The sequence below is a fragment of the Danio aesculapii genome, chromosome 4, assembly GCF_903798145.1.
Source record: "Danio aesculapii chromosome 4, fDanAes4.1, whole genome shotgun sequence".
Taxonomy (NCBI): Eukaryota; Metazoa; Chordata; class Actinopteri; order Cypriniformes; family Danionidae; genus Danio; species Danio aesculapii.
The window spans coordinates 47,162,225-47,187,497 of record NC_079438.1 but is presented as its reverse complement, the minus strand read 5'-3'; the positions used below and the strand labels follow the sequence as shown (position 1 = coordinate 47,187,497).

The following is a 25,273-nucleotide window of genomic DNA, read 5'->3' as shown; positions in this document are numbered from 1 at the left end:
TTGTTTTAATGATAACCTTTCCATAAAATGTCAACCAGAAGGTTACACAGTAAAAAAGTGAATAGTTGACCTTATTTTAAAAAGGGTGAAAACTTGTTGCTTTAAAATTATTAAGTGAATGAACTAATGCATAATTATTAAGTAAATAAGTCTAAAGGAGTCAGTTTCAAGTTAGTATGGGTTTACTAATTTGTTTAAAGTAAAGTCAATTTGTCACTGTTAAGGCAATGGGTTTGCTCACTTTTTCAAGTAACTAATCACTTTGTATAATATACAATGCCTGTTATATTGTGTTAATATGTGGCCTTGTTAGTAGATCATTAACAAAAATCACTTCACCTTTGACAGGTCACATTGACTTGGCTCATCAGTGTATAACAGTGTGTAAACCAGAGTTTAAGATTTAAATAAAGCAGATGCAACACTTCATTAAAGTTAGTTTAGCCATCTGTTCCTCGCTGCATTTTAAATCACCAAAACATACTTTTTTGCACAGTTTTGCACAGCTCTGTGTCCTAAATCTGCCATATATCCAACATAATACATCAAAGTCTTTACAAGCTGCAGTCAAGCCAGATGACCGTCTGTTGCTTTGGTACTGGGTTCAAAACACCCTGAAGCAACATTTAACAAACACATTTAGACAGTGAAGCCACCATGCAGTTTTTAGGCATTTGGGGGGGGGGGGGGTGTCTCATTTCCTCACTGACATGTAGCCTATATACGTTTGACAAGTAACAAGTGAAACGACTGCTGTCAGCAACTCATGAATAACAAATTACACCAAAATCGAGGAGTGACATTAGCTATACATCAATAATAGATGTGGAGGGACAGCTTTTGCACGGAACGAAATTGAAGAGATGCAATATTTTGCGGGAGGCAACAAAACCCCTTCATATCAAGAAGCAAAATTACATTTTCTTGGCTTATCTGGGACTCACACTCTGCTCTTTTTGCAGATTTCTACCTCCTACATAAGCCACAGAACCGTCCTTCTTGCTCTTTTATCCTAATATTGGGTGTCTTCACGCTAATTTTCTTCCCACTTTCTTATTTCGGCGTTTCATCTCAAATCATTTCTCTTTTAGTTTCATTTTATTCACCTTCATCACCTCTCTCCATTCATTCCTGACATTGTCATTTTTTTTCAATTCGTCCCTCCTTGTCTTTGGCTTTAACTTTGCCTCTTTGTTCGCCTTGTGTCTTTCAGCAAGAGAGCACTATTCCTGCAAATGGTCTGTCAGATACGCGTGTCAATAATCAACCCTGCTGGGTGGGCCATAGAAAATTGACCATAACCACTATTCAAGTAACTATACACTGTTGGACAGCCAGTCGGTATTTGAGAAAAGCGGAGAAGCCAGGCATGAAAAGAACAAGAGTAATGGGAGAAAATGGGATAATCATAGTGGAGAAACCCATATCTATCAATCAATCAACAAATCAGTAATGCATAAAAAAACATGGCCACACTCATTTAAAAAGAGCTGTCTTTGCTTTTTGGGGTTAAGCATAAGGTTGAGATACAGGAGCTGATCTCCAAGCAGTGCTGCAATCACAGCTGCATTCTATATCCTCCCAAGAGCAGCAGCAATTTTCTCCAAAATTGAACCTTCCAAGGCCACAGTGACATTACAAAAAACACAAGAGGCCTTGCAGAAACTGCAAAAAATCTGCAGAACCCTATTGAAAAGGTGGTGATCGTTTGACTCATTTAAAAGCTGCACGTGAACAAAACAAAACAAAAAAAGTGGAACAAAACTCTTTTTTTTGGTCACAAGATTTCTTTCAATATAATGTTCGCAATAAAAAATATTAACTAAGAATAAATACAAAATGTACTGAAGGACCAAATTTCTCCAAACTGCACAAACCTGCATTTTTTTAATTCTAAATTTATATTTGCATGCTTGGTACCTATTTTATTATTCAATTAATACAAATAGTAACTGGAGCTTTTAAGCATCTAAAAGTTTATGGGATATTTGTTAAGATATTTTATGTATATAATGTTTATAGTACATTCATCTATAAACATCACCATAGTTTTTCTATAATTGCACTTTATAAATTATATCTATATTCTGCACTTGCTGCTATTGCACTCCTGGTTAGACCTAAACTGCATTTCGTTGCCTTGTACTTGTACATGTGTAATCTCATTTCTAAAAATACTCAAATTTAACTTTTTTGTGTGTTGTTTACTACATAGATGAGAATCAGCACCTCCAAGTCCAAGGCCATGGTGCTCCACCGAAAAAGGTGATTTGCCATCTCCAGGTTGGAGGAAAGTCCTCACCCCATGTGAAGGAGTTCAAGTATCTTGGGGTTTTGTTTATGAGTGAGGGAAGGATGGAACATGAGATTTACAGGCGGATTGGTGAAGCGGCAGCAATAATGCAGTCGATGTACCGCTGTGGTAAAGGAGCTGAGCCGAAAGGCAAAGCTCTCGGTTCACCGTTCAATCTACGTTCCTACTCTCACCCATAGTTCTGAGCTTTGGGTCATGACCAAAAGGACAAGATCTCGGATACAAGCGGCCTAAATGAGTTTCCTTCGCAGGGTGGCAGGACGCACCCTTATAGATAGGGTGAGGAGCTCTGTCACCCGGGAGGAGCTCGGAGTAGAGCTGCTGCTCCTTCACATCGAGAGAAGTCAGCTGAGGTGGCATGGGCATCTGTTTCGGGTGCCTCCTGAACGCCTACCTAGGGAGGTGTTCTTGGCATGTCCCACCAGGAGGAGACATCGAGGAAGACCCAGAACACGCTGGAGGGACTATATTTCTCAGCTGGCCTGGGAATGGATGTGTCTGGGGAGAGGGAAGTCTGGGGTTCTTTCCTAAGACTGCTGCCCCTGCTACCCAGTCGCAGAAAAGCAGTTGAAAATAAATTAATGAATGTTATATATGTTTTTAAGCTTTTATGTGATCAAAAATGTAGTAAAAACAATAATATTATGTAATATTGTTATCTCAGGGATAGCAAAAATATTTGAAGCCATTACTCCAGTCTCCAGTGACACACAACCTCTCAGAAATAATTCTGACATACTAATAATAGAGAAATTATCACTATGTTGACAACTGTGCTCCTAAATATTTAATAATTGTTTTTATATTTCATATAACACCATAATACACTTTTCAAGATTCTTTGATGAATAGAAAGTTCCAAAAGATAATATTATTATTTAATTATTTAAGTTCTTTGAAATGTTTTTTTTCCTACAAATGAAATAAAGTTATAAAGGCTTAGAATAAAATCAAGATTTATGAAAACTATGAACAGCATGGTTGGAACCGACGACTGCAATCAACAGTGTTAATGTGCAGATGGACAAGCAGTTCTCTTCTTTAGATCTTTCCAACTACTCTCTAGCTGTCAGACACATCAGTGATGATGTAAAACAAGTGTCAACTCCTGCAGCCGTGTTTGGAATAGCAAATAGTGCAACATAAGTGTATGAATCTTTATGGTTTGCTGGAAATCTAAAAAGAACTGGTCCACATGAATCACTACATCATTGAGAATCAATTTCAAGAACTGGATAACAACAATTTACAGTCTTAATAAGACTCTCTGATTATGCCATCAAATACAGCATAAACAAAAAATGAGGTCGCTGCAACAGGTGGAGGAAAATGGTACTGCGGCAGTCAGTGTGATGCCCTTCCTGTTGTGATTGCACCTGCTGCAGTGTCTAAATGAATAAGAAGTCTGAAAACAAACATCCTGCTGGGACTCACTCATGTCCTCCCACAGAAGTTATTTATCTCCCAGAGAAATAAATAAGTCAACAGAGCTGCAGCGAAGCAGGCGTCATTTATGAAGTAGGGATCATGAACAATATTACCAACTGAGAAAGTGGAGTGATGTGATTATGCTGGCAGCTATTATGAAACACCTTTTCATATGTTATCGAAAAATGAGGTAGGAGGAAGGTGGGCAGATGGATGGAACTGTTGAATGACACCAAAATAGGTTTGTGACCGAGTTCAAGTGGATTTCGGAGTAACTGCATTAAAAAAACAGCCCGAATCAATGACAAGAGCTGGCCAAATGAATAAAAGCGCGTTCTAAATGCTAAGTGTGACTGTATGACTGTGGAGTAAACATTTACCGCTTGCATTCTTGCCACAAATGAGGTGCTGGTACGGCTGCAAAAGACCCCACAGCTCCGAGTCGTTATTTATGGCCTGTTCCAGGGACTCCACGGAAAACTTTGGCACTCCGTTCTCCTTCTCCACCAGCGCGCTCCTCTGCACCCGGGTGAACACCTCTCTGAACAGGCTCTCCATACAGGCGCTCAGGTAGATCGCCGCGTGCTCGTGGATGCGCAAGGCCACCCGGCTATCCACCATCCACCTGAAGAACTTTCCCACGGAGAAGATGAGTCCGCATCGGGCTGACTTGCCCCGGCTGAACTTATCACCCGTGCTCATGTTGTAAAGCGACAGTGCGCTGAGCGCCGCAGTAATGCAGTTCACGGAGATGGTCCACGAGAGGACCATCTTGATAGCGCTCTGGATCTCGTGCTTGGTGCATCTGGCGTAACGCAGACTCATGCGCTGCGCCTCCCGGGCGATCCTCACCAGCGCGCGGCTGACCAGCGCGGAGAGCTTGGCCAGGATCTCCCGCGACGCGTTCCCCACGCACAGCTCCTCGTCTTTGCGCAGCGCTCCTTCCACCTCTCCAAGACTCCACGGCACGTCCTCCTCCAGCTCGGGCAGTTTGGCGCACTGGCCCGAGCACTCCAGGATCTCCGTGTCTTCCGCCAGGACGGTGTTGACCGTGTCCAAACTGTTGTGTCTGCTGTGCATTGACTCAGTCAGATGCCAGCAGTTTCCCCCATGCGCATACGACAGATGCGTGTCCGAGCAACAGAGCGACACGCTGGACGACCTGAAGGAATCCGCCGCTCCACCATAACCGGAATCGAGCGTTAAATCCTCCAGCGTCCTCGCCGCTGTCTTACCCTTGCCTGCCATGGCTGCACCTCATAATGTTAGGCTTGTGCCTGATGTTTTAAAGAAAGCCCAAAGCGCGTCCCTGTGGCGCGCCCTCTCCTCAAAGCAGTAGAGGAATGTATAGCCACCGAAATTACACGCGCAAACACCAATAGCCAATTCAAGCGTGCGTAATTTAACAATTCGTTTAGTATTCTGGTAAGTCACCGTGGAAGAAATATCTCCAACGCGCGCCTCTGCTCCCAACTTTGCGTGCGTAAGTCAAGAGCTCAGAACGCCTTCACCAACCACTGCATCACTCACTGCGAAACCACTCGTACGGGGAGGGGCTATGCAAATCACTTTCTCATAGCGGGAGGGACTGCGTGTATAAATCACTGTTGTGGAGGGACGGACTATGCAGATACAGAATACCTCATGATCAATTCAACAGGCTCCAAAACATTAAAAGAAAAATAAAGTACATCAAACATTAAACAGAATCATCTTCAAATATTCCCTATAACAGAATTAGACATATAAAAGTCTAAATAAAATCTAAAGAACTCATTTCTTACACAAGCAATTTGCACACTCTGATTATAATATATATTTATGCATTTTATGTATATTAAAATTAATATAATATTTGTGTGCAAATAATTATTAGACGTTTATTCAATAAATGATTAATAAATAATAAAATGCATAAATCCTCAGTTCATAATCGCTTCCAAACACTTCTCTCCTACATCCTCTTCACACTTCTCTACAGCCTCAGGATGTTTACGCGATGATTCTGAAATTAGTAGATCAAAGCATTCTTTTGCACAGCTTCTGCACCTTTCATCTGTCTCTAACCATCTCAGATTTAACTCTGGCAATTATTTCAGAATTGTCAAAAAAATTAATTCTGGAATAAAACATGCAGGCTATACGAGATTGGATTAAAACACTTCTTTAAGACGGCGTGTTTAATTATGCAAGTGTTCTGGCCTGAAAAAAAGAAATCTGTTTTGACGTGAGAAGCACTGCAATCTGTCTTTTCAAGTTCATTATTAAAAGAGAACGACAAAGAATACGAAGGAAAAGCGCATAATAGCTTCGAGTCTGGCGCCATCTATATGTGATGTTGACGAATAGAGTTTATTCTGAATCTTTTTGCATTTCTGCCACTTAGCTGTCTTACTACATTATTCTTCAGTTCATGACATCAAACATTTAATGGAATAAAATGGAGAAAAAATTAAAATGATAAACAAAATGAAAAAATAAACAATAAAGGAACTATTTCTGTCTTAGTTTTAGAAATACTCAAGATATAAAGAAGTGATTCTCAGGCCTAGGGGAACCAACAATCTGCACATTACACATGCTTTTCTTATTTAACACACCTGATTCAGATCATCAGCTTGATAGCAGTGAACCATGAGTGTCAGATAAGTAAGGCATACAATTTGTCTCCACTATAAAAACCCTTATGTACAGTTGAAAGCTTGAATGTTGAAAGTTTCTTCAAAGAATGACACATTGCAATAAAAAAAATAATTATATATATATATATATATATATATAGAAAACCTGTTTTATGACCATTAGTCTATTTTGTACCATTGATAAAGACAGACATTACATTCAAAAGACATTTCATGATTTTAATCATAATAAAAAAGGGAGTTTTATTTATCAAAATGTATTACTGTAGCATCTGACTGTCTCGTGGTTCTTATCAAAGTCTTTTATTTCTGATTCTGAGCTGTCCAATTTTAATTACCATTAAAAAAATAACTTGTATACACATTTTGAACACTATTTTAGTTCTAACAGTATCAGGGAAATTAATAAGATGTGATGTCCTTTTTGCCAGAATGCCAGAATGCAATACAGATCAGAACCCTTTATTAATTTTTTTATCTTAATAACCCATCTCCATGCCTGTAATTTGATAGCTTATGAAATAAATGTAGTCCTTTTTCAAAAGCATGCAAATACAAGAGTTCCTTTTGAACTGATCTTATACAGAGAAAAAGTGATAGACATATTTCCTATGATAAATTAAATAAACCTGTAGGCAATAAAATGTATATTTTTAACATAAATTATATTAGCACTAGAGCGTTGCACTGATTTAACTTCAATCTGTGCAGTAATGAGCATTATGAGTGTTTTATTCAGATTGGTGAATTATTTTAATTACCTTATGCGCTGTGCCTGTGGATAAATCAGTGCTTTGCAGTGGCAGGTTGAAATATTGAGGTTGTCCTTCCTAATTGAGATTTCTCCTTCACATGTTCTCCAATGATTGCTTGTTGCCTGGAAACACAAATGTGACAATGTATTTTGGTGCCTATGTATAACTCACATAAGAACACCATCTTATGGACACAGAGAAACCATTGCAGCTTTATATCAAGATGAAAAGGACAAGTATGAATAAGAAATGTGTAATTAAGTTGAGCTCGCCAGATTCATTCCTCATCTGGAAGGTTTCATTTGGTTATACAAATACTAGGGTTCCTGTTATATGGTTGGCAATAGATTGCACAAGTAACTTCACACATCCTGACATTTTTCAAGCTGCTACTCTACTGGAACAGCCACATTCATACATACATAATGATGCATAAAAAGAAAAATGATAAAGCACCACAATGAGATGTGAATGTGCTTATAATCATTTAATAAACATGCATGGTAACAACAGATTAAAAAGCATGCAGATTTGACATCTGAGGGATTTAAACAGCATTTTAATTACATGCCATTATCTTGCAAATAAAAATCTTATACTCATTATTTTTCAATTGTGTGACAATCAGCAACCAAAATTATTTGTTTTCATTATTTGCTTTTCAGCACCATTTACTACATAATATGACTGGCACTGTAATTATACTGTATATCTGATAAATTCAAAACATCTCAATTATGATAGTGCAGCATATATTTCATAAACCTATTACCTTACATGCAGCGTGCATGCAAGCAAGTTAAAATAATAGTCAATAATTAATAGCAGGATTTTGTTTTATGTTTCTAAAGTCTATGCTATTCTATTAAAGGGCATCTCAGCTTATTTACTGGTGCGGGTCTGAACTGAGGAAAGGCTGGAAAAACTAAAACTGTTTTTGAAATGTGCATTTGAGTTATTTTCTTTACTAATAATCAACACTGAAGAACAAAATCAGCTGTGCTTGTAATGTTTAAGCTTGCAGCATCCTTGCAAAATCTGCACGATATTAAGCCTTTTTCATTTTTAAAACATCTTATAAAGTTTCAGAACATACTCCCAAATGACAAAATAGCTGAAATTATGCCAATTATCTTGTTCAAAAGTCCACACACATCTTTGGTTCACAGCATAATGTGTCTACCACAAATATGAATGGCTAGAAAAGCAAAAACCTTACAGTACCTGGAGGCTTTTTCTAAGAAAAGTGTGAAGTAAACAAACTGAAAGATGTCAAGATGAGTCACTGTTGCTCGATAAAGAAATAAATTAAAATAACAAAAGAACATGGATAATAAACCTTACATTTATTATTATCATTATTATTATTATTATTTAAAAATGTCATGAACAACCTATTGTACATAACGTTTGTGTACATATGCTCCTCAAAAAAATATTATAATAATTGAATTTACTAAAATGACCCCATTCAAGCATTTGTAAACAGAATTTTCCATGCTCATTGTTTTCCAGGTTTTGCTCAATCTTCGATTTTAAAATCTTCTGCATCTATGTGATCTCTTTATAGACTGAGGACAGCTGATAGACTCACACACAACTAATCTAAATGGTGAAAACACTTTCTGATACTCAAGAAGTGCATTAAGAGCTGGGAGTAGAAATGCATTTGACTGGATCCAGGTGAATTACATGTTTCTTGTTTGTTTTCCAGAGAAACTGGAGTCATTACTAAATGAAAAAAGTGATCTTAAAAAGTACACATCATCAGCTTGTTCAACAGTTTAAACTCGCAGGTCTTAATACATCACGTAGCTATGTTGAGCATTATTGAATGTTTTTCTCCTATTCTAACAGTACCAGAATGTTCCATGGCCATTGTTCTCCAGGTTTTGCTCAATCTTCGGTTTTAGAATCTTTTGCATGATCTTTTATTTTATACACTAAGGACAGCTGATGGACTCACACCCAACTATTCTAAATGGTGAAAGCACTTTCTGATACTCAAGAAGTGCATTAGGAGCTGGAGTAGAAATGTATTGAACTGGATATCCACAGTGAATTACTTGTTTTTCTGTTTGTTTTCCAGAGAATAACGACGAGTCATTAATAATTTTTTTTTTTTAAAAAGTGATCTTAAAAAGTACACATCATCAGCTTGTTCAATAGTTTAAACTCACAGCTCTTAATGTATCATGTTGCCATGTTGAGCACTATTGAATGTTTTAACCTTTTCTAACAGTTACATGAGTCCTTCATTGCTTTCAGTATGAAAAGATGGTCTCTAAATTAAACATGAAAATGCTACAATATCAAACTTTCTTTCCAGAACAATGGTGGACAGTTTTACTGGATACATCAAGGGGCTCACACCTCAACTATAAATCCTACAAAATCATAGGTCATTCAGGTAACAGTAGACAATTCAAGGGTAAATCTTTAAACAGGGTCACTCGTAGAAATTCAATTAAACTTTTTGGTACCACTTAAATTTAAGGCGCTGTGGTTACAGATGTTCCATGCACTTACTATAGTAGTTACAATGAACTATGCATAATTACATGTAATTAACCCTAAACCTAACCCACATTTTAACCCCAACCATATAGTAAGTAGTACATAACTAATTAATATTACTGAGAAGTTAAATGAATAGTTGCACAGTAACTACATCACCTTAAAATAAAGTGTAACAATTTTTTTTCTTGAATATGACACATCTTTAATGTGGCATATGTTATTTATGCTGTAAAATATATGACAAAAATGCAGATATTTATGATTACTTAAATTATTACTTTAAGTTAATCAGGTTCCACAAGGTTTAAGTTAATATTTTAAGAGAGTTTGACTGATGTAAGTTGACTTGAAAAGTTAATTTTAATTCAGCTAAAAAAATAGGCAGCAACATTTTTACAGTGTGAAGCAGAACTAAATAAAAAAATTACCTTGTGTTATGTTAAAATTATGAATGCAGTTGTACTTTATCATTTTACAGTACAGGCACTTAGTATGTATGCATGGTGTACTAAGAAAGCACTGGGCTATATAAGGTAACTACATGGGATAAGGTTAGGTTCAGGGGTATAATTTAGGGATAGTGCATAGACAGTTTATGTAATGACTATGACCAGTACATAGCATGTGAAACAGTACTTTAAAATAAAGAGCTAACATGACTATTTTGCCTCTTCTACAAGGAGTGTGTGAACATATAAAAGGAAATGTATGCACATTGTAATGTATGCAAAATTATATTATCAGGAACTAAACAGAAAATAAATGAGTGATGTTTAAACATCATGACCTGTAGAAATCCAAGGAATATAATCAAAACTGATGACTGATCCAGTGCATTAAAAGACAGCAAAAAGCATCAAAACTTCTTGCAAAGAAATAATTTTTTGTACATAACATGACTCAACAGTGCCATCCTGCTGAAGGAAATAAAAACCGCGCACTGACACGAGCCTGATCATGTCACGTCTCATGTGCCCATCCGGGTACTGCAGCTCCAGCCAATCAGCTTCGAGAACAGAACATTTCAGTACTTAACCGTCTTTATGTGTTACCAATTCATAAAACAAATCCTTGCTGTATTTACATATGAAAACATCAATCAGTTCCTATGCACCCTATAATATTTCTAATGATATAATTTCCATAAACGCTAAAGTTTTAACATTGTAATTACATGCGTAATTACATGCATAATAACACAAAATAGATCAAGACTAATGTTTGTACTAAATACGCAGTTAAATGCATTTATACTTGCTGTATTAGTTATCACACCAAATAAACGTGACTGAGAATCACCAGCGTCACACTGGGGCTTGACCAATCAGAGCGCGCTGCTCCGTGTGCGCAATCATCAAGGTGGAGTCAAGTTGACCGACTGGATTGCATGGCTGAAAGTCTATGGAACCTGCGCTCCTGGAAAAATATTTACAAGTGGACATAACATTGAAGGAAAACAAACAAAACACGCTGAATACTTCGTATGAGGTCTCTCTTCGTGCGGGATATTGGTTTATTTTGCGACAGCTGCCTGTGATTGCTGTTACGAGAGGTTTGAGCCAATATTAATATTTACATAATCGTGCTCATTCGGGCTCGCGCATCGTATTGACTTCAGCTGTAAGTCTACGCATTGACATTTTTAGCAGAATTCAAATCGCAACTTTCTCTACATGCGAGACATAAAATATATACCGTATTGTTCATTATTTTAAGTTATTCGGAAAAAACAAGTTATACAACAGGGAGGCGTACTTTGCGTTGCGCCTTGGTCCTAAAGCCGGTCGTGTATTCGGCTGTTGCGCGGGTATCCAGCGCGTGCCCCAATGCTTCATCTGTGGTCGTGTTCCAAATTATTATACGTAATGATGGAAAGTGTTTTGTTGGAGCAAGGCTAACTATTTTTCTCTCTCTAACTAAATCCAGAATACTTTGAACGTGCATATATAGTGTTTTTGCTAGATTATTTGTCGTTTTTGTTTACGCATTTGAGAGCAGTTTCTTCTTTGGAGAGTGTAGTAGAATAACCCTAGCATACTAAAAGCTGGACTTTAGTGGAGTAATGGTGGTGAATACAGTCCACTGGTTCAGGAAGGGCTTGCGGCTCCACGACAATCCTTCACTCAGAGACTCTATTCTGGGAGCGCACAGTGTCCGCTGTGTGTACATCCTCGACCCCTGGTTCGCAGGATCCTCCAACGTCGGGATCAGCAGGTGGAGGTAAGGGATCGGATGACAAATAATAATATGTATTTGCTATGAATGCATTGCAGTAATCTGATCCTGTTTAATTCATCATAATCAAAAATATTCACTTTTGATTTAGTGTATACTACTCTATTGTATATGCGATGCGTGCCACTCTTTTTTCTATAGAGTGCTATTATAATAATTTTAAACCTCATAATGCATCTATTTTACCAAGGTATTTTACCAAGGTATTGGTATAAGAAATGCGTTGAAATGTCAAATTGTGCATGAACCAGATAGATAGATAGATAGATAGATAGATAGATAGATAGATAGATAGATAGATAGGAAATTGTAATATATTGTTGATGGAATATATTGTTTTATGAAATGCATATGTAAAACATATAATCTGAAAATTACATGTCCTTATGGGATAATAGTAATCTTAAAACTCAAAAAAATCTTTTTGCATAAAAATTTACGATTAAAAAATAAAGAAAAAAAATTTCCATTTTGCAGTGGTTCACCTTCAGGTGTATGGTAGTCAACATTTTAATTTTACATTTTTCTAAATTGTCCTGAGACAAGAATAGGTGTTGTTCAAAAGTTTAAGGATAACTTTGAAAAAAGGTTTTGATTCGCTAAAATATTAATTACTGCTTGTAAAAATAATGCAGTCCCAAAGGTGTTAGATACCTTATGGAGAAAAGGCAATAAATGTTTATATAAACACACCAGTATACTAAATAATTTAATAGTATTGATAATTAAAAGGGCTCCATACTTACAAGAGGCAATAATTGTGTAACATTGTTTTAAAAATGTTTCTAACCCTTTAAAAATAACTGTCATGTTTTTATATTGATAAATATTTCAACAAAGAAAATCAATTATTAGAGTAATAAAAATAATAAAATGATATAAAAATAAAATAATTCATGCAGTGTGTTTTGACATATTTGTAAATTTTTGTTTCATTTTGTATAATATTTTTAAAATACATTTATATGTATCTTCTCTCTCTAAAACAGACCCAAATGCATCATGAGGATTAATCTACTATAATCTATTCTAGTCCATTCTATGAAGCAGAAAGCTGCAGCTACAATGTTATATTCAATTACAATGACATCATTGTAATGATGCAATGAGATCCAAGTGTTAGTTTAGTTTTTAAATCACAATAGTTTTATAAATGTGTTTCACAAATAATACTACTCCTAGGATAAACTATTATTGAAAATACATTATTAAAATGTTTTGGGGTTGTTTTATATGTTAATACACGTTTACATTTTATCTGTGTTTTTAACACTGGTTAAAGGTAAATTAGGTGACTTATTATATCTCTTTTTCATAGAATTGTGTCAATTAATCTGAAATGCTAAAGAAAAATTAGTTATGTCTTGTTGAGTCTAGTGACTGGTTGAGCAAGGTCCCATTGCCAGCTTGCAGCTTGTCCATCAATTGCTCGCAAGGCTATTTAGGTTTTCACAGAAATATCTTCTTATGTTTATAAACTTTTTCTGACCCAATTTTAAAGTGAGGTAAATGGTAAGATAAAACTCAACTGTCTAAAACTGTCCTTGAGTTGCTGTTAAAACATGAAGGTTTATTTTTAAGAAGCTGGCAAACTTCAGAAATCGTATAAATTTTTTTAAAGAAAAGCTATTCACTATATATTTAAAGCATTTGCATATATGAAAAGATAAACCAAAGCATTCGTTACTAAATATCTATTTAGAGTCCTTAACAGCAAATGGTATTACATAATGCAGACCCTTACATCAGTTTTCCACACCCATGCATATTAGACGTCTCTAAAACTCTTCATTAGATAGTTAATCCATGAACAAACATTATGTCATTATCTACTCACCCTCTAAATAGGTTCCAACGTCGAACACAAACATTTTGAAGAATGTTCCTGCTGCTCCATACAGTGGAAGTAAATGGAAATTATGAACTGTAGGCTGTAAAATAACAAAAAATAGATATGATAACTAAATATCCATGTATTAATCTGATCAAGAGTGTGACCATGCATTTATGGTATCTAAAATGTTTTGAGCCGAGTTCATCCACTTCCAAAGGTAGTCAAAATGCAGTAGAATGGATTTCTTTGGTAGTGTAAACACTCATATTATCAAATGCATTATAGAAAGTACATCAAATAGATTTGAAACAACATGAGAATAAATAAATGAATAATTTACGTACCAAAGTGCTTTAAAAAAAGCTCAATGCTCTACAATATGGTGCACTCAAGTTAAGGTCTATTGCTTGGTACCACAGGTGATCTGATTGTACTCTATGAGATGATGTAACAGCTCTTAGTGTCTTTCGCCTTCATCGGTCCTCTCCATTGTGTTGGGAACAGAAATGGGTCAGTGTGTTATAGAGGGTAATCGTAATGACTACTACAAAATGCTGAGTAACGTGCTCAGCTTTGGTGACCTACTTTATTCAGAAAGCTATCAAAGGTTTTCCAGGTTTTCACCAAACCCGATTTACAAATGTGGTTTATAATGACAATTAATTAGCATTTTGGGGCTGTACTGTGATCCTTAAAGCGATAGTTTAGCCAAAAATAAACATTGTTCTCATGATTTACTCACCCTCAAGTGATTCCAAACCATTAAGTTATTTTTTATTGTGTTAAATGCCAAAAGAAATAATTTTAACAAAGCTGAAAACTTTTAACTATTGACCTCCATTGTGGGAAAAACAAATATGGAAGTCAATGGTTACTGATTTCCAGTCTTTTTTTCCTAAATATATTCTTTAGTGTTCAACAGAACAGGGAAAGTCAAACAGGTTTGGAAGTGAAAGGTGAGTAAATGATGACAGGATCTTTGGTTTTGGGAGAACTATCCCTTTAAATACAGTATTATAATATTTAAATATATGATTCATATGATTTGGTATATAAACTTCTGTTACACTAAATTATATTTTAGTGAGGGAATTCTGTAAATCCTGTTTAAAATGTCATTTTTTTGCTCTTGAAAAGGCAAAAAAAAAAACATTTACAAGCATCGACATGCTAACGAAAGTAATAATTAATAATAATTATGTATGGATTTAGTTAAATTGACTAGTCATTTTTTAGTATCATTAATTAGTTCTGCACATCTGTTGAACTGATTGTGAACTCGATACACTCCAATTTCGCATCTGAACCTGATGCACTGTATTATCTCAGTGATCATCAAAACAATGCTCCAGCTAGTCATATAACATGATACTGCCGCTCTCACCAATTGGGTTCTGTTTGTGTGTCACTGGGTCAGACGACTGGGAGAAAACTCTCTTTGATTCTGATCATACTGCAGCGTGTCAATGACAAAGAAAGGGAGGCTACGGCTTAGACAGGGATTTACACATTATCACTGACTCCGTGCAAAGGACAAAATTTCCTGTGAGGACAAGCAGAGAAGGCAAGATCGTACAGCTGCATGGAAAAAAGAGACAGATGTTTTGGTGCTTCATGAGTCATTTGTAAACACTGAGATAGAGACTTGTGGTATTAATTGAGCTAGTCTTTTTTTTTTTTTTTTGTCAGACGTCCAAACACAGCTGCTATCAAGTATTTGAGATTTTTTATTATGTTCTGTATATCATGCTATGTGTGGATTGCGTTCAATTTTTATGCTTGATTGATTTCCAGTGATTTTGAATTGTTTGAAACTCCGGACAATTAACTTTAATTTAGTGTATTCATCCTGCTTTTGTTTTTATCAGAAGGCCATGAAGAATTATTTTAATATATTGTAGTCGAATTGTGAATGAATGAATGTTTGATTGATAACTAAGTTGAGCACTAGATACCTTTTTTAGCATTTTTTTTGTTTAGTTTATAGTTCATTGCACAAATGGATTACAGTATTTTAGTACAAACCAGAAATTTGCACATGCAGACTTTAAACTAGAGTCTGCTCCGCATTATGACCCAGACTGGAATCCTCTAAATGCAGATTACATAACATTCTCTTGTCTGGCTGTGTGTTATCACCATCGTTTCAGTGAATGTTTATTTAAGATTAAGATGAGTTTGGCCAGGATTTCTTGAAGTTGTCTGAGGGTTGAGGATGGGTTAGCTTTGGGAGCTACTGGAGTTTTTTTATCTTACTCAGCACTTGAGGTTATGTGAGATCTTGCAGACAACAGAAACTGGGTTTCTAGGTCAGTAACACACTCCATCAGGACCAAGTGCTCTTCAGATGATGCTGCTTGCTATTTTTAAAGATCCATTGGGTTTCCTGCACTACTTTTCAACAGAACTATAACAGAAAAAAACATGCTCTTAAAATTTTGCTAACAAATTGAGGACATGTCATTGTTGTTTTCAATGAGCAAATCTACTAATGGGCAAATGTGGAGACAATACTAAAGTCTTAATCTTAATTGCTGGCTGAATATTATTATAAAATTATAATAAAATTATTCAGTCATTAAATTACCAATCAATCAATTAATAATTAGTGATGTTGCACTAGAACGCACATTTTTTTTGATCATAGTCACAATGTTTTCCATTAGACTTCAATACATGCATAAGAAACATGTCTGCTTGCCGTAGATCTTTACTTGTGTATGATTTGTATATTATACATTTAAATGCTCTTTGCAAGTTTTAAATTGTCAACCAAAATCTTGATTAAGTGTTTAAAAGGCAACTTTACATTGAAAAAAGCGAATGACTCTTTTTATGGTGTTTTTGTTCCTAAGTTTGGCACAGACTGCAAGTTTGTAGCTCTGAAAAAAGTGTCTCAGGTTTCATTTCAATTGATTAAAAACCTGCCAAGATATAGCCTTTGAAATATTTTAGTTAACTCTCTTAAGTGTGCAACATAGCTGGCAAATCTCCAAAACACTTAAAACACATAAAACTTTAAAAACCACTCAGAACACATTACCAACTTTTAAATTAATGCACCAGCAACCACCCACAGTACTTGGATGGGGAATATTTACCTAGGACTAAACCAGTTAAAATTTATTTAGTAAATGTAAGTACCTGCAGCTTATCTGGAGTTAGTAATCACAATAAATACTAACCATAAATACTAACCATAAATCTACAAGTTTGTTTAAAACGCAGCAGACTGAAAAATAAATAATTACTGGATTTTTACCCAGGTAACTGGGATCAAAACATTAAAAAGTATTCTATTTTGTACAGCAATTAATAGTTAATTTTACACTTATGCAGCTGATGTCACAAAAAGAGCAAACGTTTTGATCTAGCTCATGAACTGGAGGTTAATCTGGCTGGAAGTCAGTTAAATAGATTCTGGGTTATTGGAGTGCATCTCTTGTATTATAAACAGAGTGCCTTTAGATGCATAAAAGGGCAGTAATCTGTTTTAATAGAGGCCTTGTACTGTACATAATAACACATCAATGTTTAGTTCGCAGATTCTTTCAATGTAAGCAAAAGCTATTTTGTAATCTTGCAAATTGTGACTGAGGGATTTATATTTTATATGCATTTTGTATTAAATGGAGTAATTATCCTAACACTGTTCTGCAAAATATGTATTATGATGCACTAAATGCACAATTAATATAGTCAGTTCTAATCCTGAGTGTTCAGAAATGAAAAATAATTTCCATGTAGCTTAATTTTAATATCATAATTTATTATAATAATGGGTTAAAATTGTGGAAAAGGGTGAGGTTTGCAATGCATTGAAGCTTCAGTAAATAATTCTCTACAATTATCACCATTATGCTGTGTGAATGGTAATAGTTATCGTGTCTATTAAATGCCTTGTCCTTTGAAATGTTTTCCAAGGGCATTTATATACATTCTATTGCATAGCACAATATCACTGCAACAGTTATAGAATGTAGACATGTATTGATAGATTTTGTGCATGATTGTTTTGTCAGTAAGAGGCTATAAATACATGTCATGTCTCTTGTTGCTCAGGTTTTTGCTGCAGTGTTTGGAAGACTTGGACGCCAGCCTCCGCAAACTCAACTCACGACTCTTTGTTATCCGTGGCCAACCCACCGATGTCTTCCCCAGGCTTTTCAAGGTCCGTCTAACAATTTGCACTTTTTTATTGACAGATTGATAGATTAGGAAAAGATTGGAAAACATATCTGAAAAATCCTGGATTAGATGGAACAGGATTGAGGTGCTCTTTAAACGTGACATTTTCCATCTAATCTTCCATGTGTCGTGACTCTGCTCTCTCCATCACCATTGTGTCTACGGATGAATAATTTTCACTGCCTATAATGGTATGAAATTGTACTGTGTCCAGGAATGGAACATTAATCGTCTGTCCTACGAGTATGACTCAGAGCCATTTGGAAAGGAGAGAGATGCTGCTATCAAGAAGCTAGCCAATGAGGCAGGCGTGGAGGTGATAGTTCGCATCTCTCACACGCTCTACGATCTGGACAAGTACGTACTTCTAAATCCCTTCAACTGTTGGAACTTTTGCTGCAGAAATTACCTTTGTTTTAAGTGACAATTTGATGAACCCTGTCCCTGTTGTTTGCTATTACTTGCTTACATAAATGTTTTAGTTCTTTCCTGAACCAGTATACATGAAAACATTCGATTTATTTAAGTAAGATAAAATCCAATGTTGGAACATACTGAAACAAAAGTCTCAGCTACTTCCGGTTCACGTAGACTTTAAGAGAATGTTTGTAAAATTATTCATGCTAAAGTGCAGTGAAATGACATTCGGCATTAAAAATAAAGAGGAAAAATGATTCCAATGATGCTAAAAGTTGGGCAGATACCTTTTTTTAACTCACTGTTGAATGGTTGTATCTCAGGATCATCGAGCTGAATGGAGGTCAGTCTCCACTCACGTACAAGCGCTTCCAGACCCTCATCAGCAGGATGGAGGCGGTGGAGACCCCCGCAGAGACCATTACTGCAGAAGTCATGGGGCCGTGCACCACACCGCTCTCTGATGACCATGATGAGAAATTTGGGGTTCCTTCTTTGGAAGAGCTCGGTCAGTCTGCTGTCTTTTAAAAGCATATCTTAAGGCTAAAATGTGTAGCATGATTTACTCACCAAAACGTTTATATGTGCTTTTCCTAAAACAGGCTTCGACACAGAGGGCCTTTCCTCAGCTGTGTGGCCTGGAGGAGAAACAGAAGCCCTCACTCGTCTAGAGAGGCACCTGGAGAGGAAGGTTGGAGACAATCTATAATCACTTTTGTACAGCTGTAGAATTAATAATATTGATATTCCAATACAAATTATATTGTATACTTAAGTCAAAAGGCTACATATTTTCAGGGAACAAGTTTTAAGTCTTTATAAAAAATACATTTGCAAAATGTTATTCAAATATATATTTATTTACATTCAATGTCATATTCAAACTATATAAACTATATATAATATTTGCTTTATAAATTTACAGCCCCAAATTCTTTCTTGAAAACTGTGACATTTAGTGTTGTTAATAATTTGACTCATTGTATCTTTCAAGAATATGTCAGTATAGCATTATAACTGCTGCATATTCAGAAAAAAAAAACTTTTAAATGTTATTTTAGTTAATTTCTTTAAAACAGTACAAGCTATTTCTATTTCTACTTTTTAAGAGTACTAATTTTCCACATTATTACTACTTTATTAATATCTTAAATGGTTTTAATTGTGCTTTAATCAAAGAAACAGTGCTTTGGTGAGAATATAAGACACAAACCTTTTAACAATCATGTGTGTGCTATCCAAATAACTTTACTATGGTGATTTTTTTCAGGCTTGGGTGGCCAACTTTGAGCGACCAAGAATGAATGCCAATTCACTGTTGGCTAGTCCCACTGGCCTCAGCCCATATTTAAGATTCGGCTGCCTCTCCTGTCGGCTCTTCTACTTCAAACTTACAGACCTCTACAGGAAGGTCAGCACAGCTACTTAATAAATGATACTGCTAATTATATTACTAGTTTAGACTCTAGGAACATCTATAAAACTAGTTCACTGATCACTTTTGTGAAGTTAATTCTACTTTTTTCCCCATAGGTCAAAAAGAACAGCTCACCTCCTTTGTCCCTCTATGGCCAATTACTGTGGCGTGAATTCTTCTACACGGCTGCTACAAACAACCCACGCTTTGACAAAATGGAAGGGAACCCCATTTGCGTACAGATCCCCTGGGATAAAAACCCAGAGGCTTTGGCGAAGTGGGCTGAAGGCAGGACGGGTTTCCCCTGGATCGACGCCATCATGACCCAGCTGAGGCAAGAGGGCTGGATCCACCATCTGGCCCGACACGCAGTGGCCTGTTTCCTCACCCGTGGAGACCTGTGGATCAGCTGGGAGGAGGGCATGAAGGTATACATTGTGATTATTTTTGACGTTTTTATTAATATGGCAGAGCTTCATTGGCAGCACTCACATGCATCTGTCTTCACAGGTGTTCGAGGAGCTGTTGTTGGATGCAGACTGGAGTGTGAACGCAGGAAGCTGGATGTGGCTGTCCTGTAGCTCCTTCTTCCAGCAGTTCTTCCACTGCTACTGTCCTGTGAGCTTCGGCCGCCGCACTGACCCCAACGGAGACTACATACGGTGAGTTCTGTCTCTGAAAAGAAAAAAGTTTATTGTAATCATTGGATGGGAGCTCTTAAGTTTTATTTACACATTATCTAAAGCAGCGTAGACTAATTGATTGATACAAAAAATATTACATATATATCCAGAGAGACTTTCCTAGTGGTCTCTTATTTTTTAATTTTATGACTAGACATTTCAAATTTAAGTGCTGCAAATGCAAATGCAGTAGTTAAAGCAGTGCTGCTCTGATCTGGAAGAATTGTAGCAAACATTTTCTGTTCATATATGTAAACCATTACATCCCTGATATTTAACTTGATATATTATGTATGTTCTGCAATTATTCTCTTTTAGGCGATATTTGCCGGTCTTAAGGGGTTTCCCTGCCAAGTACATCTATGACCCCTGGAATGCCCCGGAAAGTGTCCAGAAAGCAGCCAAATGTATAATTGGTGTCCACTACCCTATGCCCATGGTGCATCACGCTGAGGCAAGCCGCCTCAACATAGAGCGTATGAAACAGATCTACCAGCAGCTGTCCTGCTACCGCGGCCTGGGTAAGATGAATATTAAGCTAAATTAAAATGCCACACTGATGCTGATGTTGTAATTGCTAAAAACATTTATCTAAAAAAAAACATTATGTTGTAAATGTGAACTTTAAAAACCATAGGCCTCCAAATAGTGAGGAATGATTAGGGTCATGCATCTTTTAAAGGAGTTTGCTGAAATGGAATAATTTGATTCAGCTTATTATTAAATTGAATTAAACTCTAAATTAGCTGTTAACAAGTTTATTCTGCTCTCTGACTGAATCCTTACTTCCTATAGGACTGCTGGCAATGGTGCCGTCCAATCCTAATGGAAATGGAGAGAATTCCACAAGCTTAATGGGATTTCAAACTGGAGACATGACTAAGGAAGTCACTACACCTTCAGGTTTGCAAACCCTCAAACATCCCTGAATTTAATGCCATTTATGTCATAGATTATACACATTGTTTAAAAAAAATGAAATCTTTAGATACTTAATATAGATAACTTAAATCAGTATCATGATTAGGGCTGTGGGATATTTATCTACAGTAATGTCTTTATTAATGTTTTAACTGTCTGACCTGACATTATCGAGTATATTAATCTCTGCATAAACAAAAACACGCATTCATTCCAAAGGCAGGGAAAGGTTCCAAGAACCAGCTATTTTAGAAAAAAATAAAATAAAATTACTCAATGAATCCCTCATTAAGACAGACTTCCTGCCACTGTTAGTGTAATTTATTTATCTATGACAGGCCTAAACTTGCAATACCACTCTCTTGTCAATATTGCGCACCCATAATATGTTGATAATATGCAAAATGCTCTACCATATCTAACTGTCTTGAATTCATCCAGGGTATCAGATGCCACCCACCTCTCAAGGAGAATGGCATGGCAGGACAATGGTTTACTCACAAGGAGACCAACAAGCAAGCAGCATCATGACTTCACAAGGTACAAACACTGTGCCAAAAACATGTCAATATCTATTATCTGCAATTAGCAACTGCAGAAATAGATTAATTATCTGTCATTAAAACCCATAGCATTATATCTTGATACATATATTTTTATCTCACAGGTTTTGGCAACAACGGAAGCACAATGTGCTACAGGCAAGACCCACAGCAGATCCCAGGTAAAGAGCTGCACATTTAACCAGAGACAAGTGTAATGTCATACAGATGTTGCAGTTAGCTCTATAATCTTATATAAAATGTTATTTTCAGGACGAGGGCTACACAGCAGCATCATCCAGACTTCTGGAAAACGACACAGCGAAGAGTCTGGTCCTGCCACTGTCTCAAAAGTCCAGAGGCAGAGCAGCTCTTAAACATCAGGTCAGTCACAAAATAATTTATTTGTGCAAAAGAATATATATTTCAAAACACAAGACATATCAATTTGGTGTCTGCTTTACACTAAGTTTGGTAGAAGGGATTTTTAATGTTCATAGGAATCATATTATTATATTACATGTAAATAAAGTGTGTATTTTAACTTTTAATAAACTAAATAAAATGTTTATGGTTATAATAAATTTTATTGGAATTTAAGTTAAAATTGGTAAAACCTAGAATACAGATTTAAAATTACAAAGTAATAAATAGTGTTTTAATATGTTTTTTCTTTATTCATTTAAAATATCTTTGTTTCTATTTTGATTTTAGTTAACACATTTAAGTTATTTTTCAGATTACAGTTACACAAAGGGCTACAAATAGTATTGCTATATAACATGACAATATGAACAATTGAAGACAATTTTTTAGCCCTCCTGTGATATTTTGATTCTTTTTAAAAATATTTCATCAATACAAACATTAATAAAATTATGTTTAAAAAAGATAAGGAAATTTCCACAATATTTCCTATAATATTTTTTTTTCTGCAGAAACTTGCCTAGTTATAGTAATTAACAAAGTTAAGTCTTTAAATTGCACATTAAGATAAATAAGTACCTTGTAAAATAACAAGTAATATAATTTGAATGAATAATTTAAATGAGAAATTAGTTATAAAAATTATTATGGTTAAAAATGTGTTAAAAATATATTCTCTCTATTAAACAGCACTCTGGAAATATTTGAAATATATATATATATATATAAATTATTATATATATATAATATAAATTATTATTATATATATATTATTAAATTGTATAAATTATTCTTAAAATTAGCTTTTTGTTATATTTTGTTTCTGTTTTTCTGTCCTATTCTTTTACTTTATGTAGTCTCATTTATGTTTTTTGTGTGTTTTTCAGAAAGGGTCACGTGCACAATGGCCAGCACTACTTCGCAGAGGCCTGGTTTTATTTGTTCACACCTTTTTCCGAGTTGTTACATTTTGCATTTTTATGGAGGAAACCACAATGCCATTGACGAGAGCATTTCAAGGGAGTGCATGAATATCTCTATAAGCACATCAACACATAGAACTTCAAAACAATCAGACTGCACATTTTCACAGGGACTTCACCCAAGCGGTCACCAACATCCTAACAACATTGCAATTATGTTGCGGCTCTGTGATCTGCACAGCTGCAATGTTCTGTCAACGTTGCGTTCATGTTTGGACTGGTTGGGACTAAATTTTTGTTGTGTATATAAGGATTTGACAAATATTCACATACAAAATGTACATATTTAATATTGTATGTGCTTTCTCTTTTTCATGTAGTCATAGACCCATTGATATATTTTTGATATAAAGGATCATTGTGGATCGACTCTTCTTTATGAAAACATGAAATTGAACCTTTTAAAGCATTTGTAGACTGTGTATACTGAGGCTGTCCTCGGGCTGCTTGCTTGCACTATGTTTTTTTGATCTCTCATTTGCTTGCTTGTCCTCAGTCTGTCTCTATCACAGCTGTACATGATCTCTCGGTTTTCAGACTGATATCTGTCTCGTACACCTATTCAGTCCCTGTTTACTCCTACTCTTTATCTGGGTGTCTCTCCATTGCTGTAAACTGTATGAAACCATAATTCACCATTGTGTTTCTCATCCTTTCACGTTGTGCTTGTTTAATAAAGTGTAAATGTACATGTTGTCTTGCTCATTTACTTACAGGAAAATGTTCTGTCACATTGAAGTTTTTCGGGGACAAAATTGTAGTTCGGGTTATGACCTGTAACATAAATAAGGGTCTAAATAAAGGTCAAGATCATTTTAAATACATATTTGACGTTAGCTTTAGTGTATTTGTTGCCAGTAGCTATGAACATGCTAACTAAAGTGTCCAAAATACTGGTTATAAATACAGGTAATACTTTTTGAGCAATATGTATTGTTTTACTAATCAAAACTAAGGCTAAGGTCACTGACAAACGACACTTGAATTGTTTGTCACACGAAATCATTTGTATCATTTTCAGGGTAACATTATAAGCTATAACTTTTTGAATTCAGTATAAACGCAGCTTGTATCACATATTATACTTTAAATTGTAAGTCTGCATCATGAAATGTTGTTAATTTCATTGTATCCGTCTGCAAAACACAATAAGTAAGAGTCAAAACAAACGAGCAAATGTTTGTATACATTACCATGCATCCTTTGCAGTAAATTGACCACGCCCCCACGTTACGTAACAAGTGACGTCTACTATATAATTTCCTCTTTTTTAAAAGAATAAAATAAGACAAAATAAGGATAATTAGATTATTTTTACATTTTTAAAGTACATAAACCATAAACAGCTGAGCGGTCGAGGCTATTAACACATGTCATGTTATGAAATACATTACGTAACGGAAGACAGGACATTTTCAAGACATTAAATTTTGTCATGTTAATAATTCATAATTTATTTCGTCTGATATGAAGCAGAATCATTTAAAGATGTGGTGCCGTGTCATATAAACTCTTAATAAAATAAAAAGACGACGTAAATGTTTTTACCGCCGATTCATAAATTCTCCACAAGATGGCGGACTTGACCGGGGCTTAACCAAACGCATATACATTTGGCAACAAATATTTAATTTACGCAACTGTGGACTTTGCGGATTCAGAAAATAATAATTAAAAGCTACCAATTCAAAATTCAAAAAGACATAAACTTACATACAAGGGGAAACCAACGTCTACATCTTGAACGGTCTGGGTGAGTAAATCAACCTGAATTTAACCTTATTGAAACATAATGGTAACAATTCGTTATTGTCTAATATTTATGAGGAAAATAGTTTTTCTATACATTCATTTAGCTCGACAGTACGGACACTTTGTGTGTTTTGAAGATTCTTCTTCAGATAAAACTGCTGCTGAGCCTACCTGTAACGTTAAGCCAGTTCGAATGCTTGGTATGCTTACAGTTTG

General features: G+C 35.6%; 2 protein-coding genes across 3 annotated transcripts in view; one reads left to right on the top strand and one right to left on the bottom strand.

Moving 5' to 3' along the window:
• btbd11a (BTB (POZ) domain containing 11a) overlaps positions 1-5,255 on the bottom strand; it is a 184,162-nt gene extending 178,907 nt beyond the window's left edge. For both annotated transcript variants that reach the window (XM_056455860.1, XM_056455861.1), the window contains exon 1: positions 4,123-5,255. In XM_056455860.1, coding sequence (XP_056311835.1) covers positions 4,123-4,990 — 868 coding nt within the window. In that variant the 5' untranslated portion in view covers positions 4,991-5,255. The remainder of the gene's footprint in view (positions 1-4,122) is intronic.
• Positions 5,256-11,029: 5,774 nt separating this feature from the next.
• Positions 11,030-23,994, top strand: cry1a (cryptochrome circadian regulator 1a). Its single transcript, XM_056455863.1, has 14 exons — positions 11,030-11,879; positions 17,791-17,899; positions 18,131-18,273; positions 18,657-18,841; positions 18,936-19,024; positions 19,604-19,744; positions 19,867-20,178; positions 20,261-20,412; positions 20,752-20,954; positions 21,229-21,336; positions 21,796-21,894; positions 22,022-22,078; positions 22,170-22,280; positions 23,210-23,994. The coding sequence occupies exons 1-13, from the start codon at positions 11,722-11,724 to the stop codon at positions 22,271-22,273; spliced, it is 1,860 nt and encodes a 619-aa protein (XP_056311838.1). The 5' UTR covers positions 11,030-11,721; the 3' UTR covers positions 22,274-22,280; positions 23,210-23,994.
• The last annotated feature ends 1,279 nt before the right edge of the window (positions 23,995-25,273 follow it).

Excerpts from the sequence above, each read along its gene's own strand:
- cry1a (XM_056455863.1), top strand. The coding sequence starts at position 11,722 with ATGGTGGTGAATACAGTCCACTGGTTCAGGAAGGGCTTGCGGCTCCAC. Across the intron at positions 20,179-20,260 it reads GCTGGGAGGAGGGCATGAAG|GTGTTCGAGGAGCTGTTGTT; the intron begins GTATACATTGTG and ends CTGTCTTCACAG. Across the intron at positions 21,337-21,795 it reads GGAAGTCACTACACCTTCAG|GGTATCAGATGCCACCCACC; the intron begins GTTTGCAAACCC and ends GAATTCATCCAG.